This window comes from Otolemur garnettii, unplaced genomic scaffold, assembly GCF_000181295.1.
Source record: "Otolemur garnettii isolate 467f Iridium unplaced genomic scaffold, OtoGar3 scaffold00089, whole genome shotgun sequence".
In the NCBI taxonomy this organism is placed as follows: domain Eukaryota; kingdom Metazoa; phylum Chordata; class Mammalia; order Primates; family Galagidae; genus Otolemur; species Otolemur garnettii.
In genome coordinates, this window is record NW_003852484.1 from 10,929 (window position 1) to 12,486 (window position 1,558).

At 41.0% G+C, this 1,558-nt stretch overlaps 1 protein-coding gene across 1 annotated transcript in view; it reads left to right on the top strand.

Moving 5' to 3' along the window:
• The window catches only part of LOC111726986 (leishmanolysin-like peptidase), a gene marked incomplete at its 5' end in the record, with an annotated part of 15,239 nt that overhangs the window by 6,053 nt on the left and 7,628 nt on the right, over positions 1-1,558 (top strand). Inside the window, one exon of the mRNA XM_023516290.1 lies at positions 157-287. Coding sequence (XP_023372058.1) covers positions 157-287 — 131 coding nt within the window. The remainder of the gene's footprint in view (positions 1-156; positions 288-1,558) is intronic.

A 1,558-nucleotide genomic window follows, 5' to 3' on the forward strand; every position in this document is an offset into this window, starting at 1 on the left:
CACCTTAGGTGTATGTGGCTGGTGCCTTAGCCACTTGAGCCACAGGTGCCCAGCCAAAAAAAAAAATTCTTAAATCAACTTTTAATCATAAATATGAAATGCTTGTTATTTGAGTCAAAAATCAATTTTTAAGGCAACTTTTCTGGTTTACTTCAGAAATGTTTAAAAACTATGGTGCTGAAAAATATGGACCTCATTCAGTGTGTCTAATTCAGAAATCAGCATTTGTCATGGAAAAATGTGAGAGGAAGCTGAGTTATCCAGACTGGGGGAGTGGATGTTATCAGGTAAACTATATATTTATTATTAGTTATACCAAATATTATGTGTTTTTTTGTCTTTCATGGTTTTTATGTTTTAAAATATATGTATTTTCATGTAGTTAATTTACTGATCAATAATTTGATTTATATGAATATTAGTTTGGATGCTTATGTCTTGTGACAGTATTGTCATTCCTTGAGAAAAATTGCCTCTGTTTGTTTAAAAATATATATAATTAGCTTGGTGCCCATAACTCAATGGTTAGGACACTGGCCACATACACCAGTACTGGCGGGTTCAAACCCAGCCCAGGCCTGCTAAACAACTATGACAATTACAACAACAACAACAAAGTAAAAGTAGCCGGGTGTTGTGGTGGGTGCCTGTAAGTCCCAGCCACTTGGGAGGCTGAGGCAAGAGAATCGCTTAAGACCAAAAGTTCAAGGTTGCTGTGAGCTGTGATGCTCAGCACTCTACTGAGGGCAACGCAGACTGTCTCTCTGTGTATAGGGTGGCACCTGTGGCTCAGTGAGTAGGACACTGGCCCCATATACCAAAGGTGGAGGGTTCAAACCCGGCCCTGGCCAAACTGCAACAAAAAAATAGCCAGGTGTTATGGCAGGAGCCTGTAGTCCCAACTACTCTGGAGGCTGAGGCAAGAGAATCACCTAAGCCCAAGCGCTGGAGGTTGCTGTGACCTGTGACGCCATGGCACTCTATCAAGAGCAACAAAGTGAGACTCTGTCTCTTAAAAAAAAAAGTGTATAATTGCTATATATCAGTAGATTATATTATAATCTTACTTGTGGGCATATATTCTAAGGTAATGGTAAATAGTAATTTTGGTTTTGAACAGTTACTTATAATGGAAAAATGTTCAATTTTATTTCTAAAGTTCTGAGAAATGCACAATTTATAAGAATTACTGTATCAATTGCTAATTAACAATAGGTTTGTTCTTTGAAATTAGAAATGCAAAGGGGACAAAATACAGTTTTCTCTTTTAGGCTCAGTGCCTATGGCTCAAAACAGCTAAGGTGCCAGCCACATACACCTGAGCCAGTGGGTTCAAATCCAGCCTAGGCCTGGGCGGTGCCTGTGGCTCAGTGACTAGGGCACCAGCCCCATATACCAAAGATGGTGGGTTCAAACCTGGCCCCAGCCAAACTGCAACAAAAAAGTAGCCAGGCATTGTGGCAGGCCCCTGTAGTCCCAGCTACTTGGGAGGCTGAGGGAAGAGAATCGCCTAAGCCCAAAAGTTGGGGATTGCTGTGAGCTGTGAACAGCACTCTAC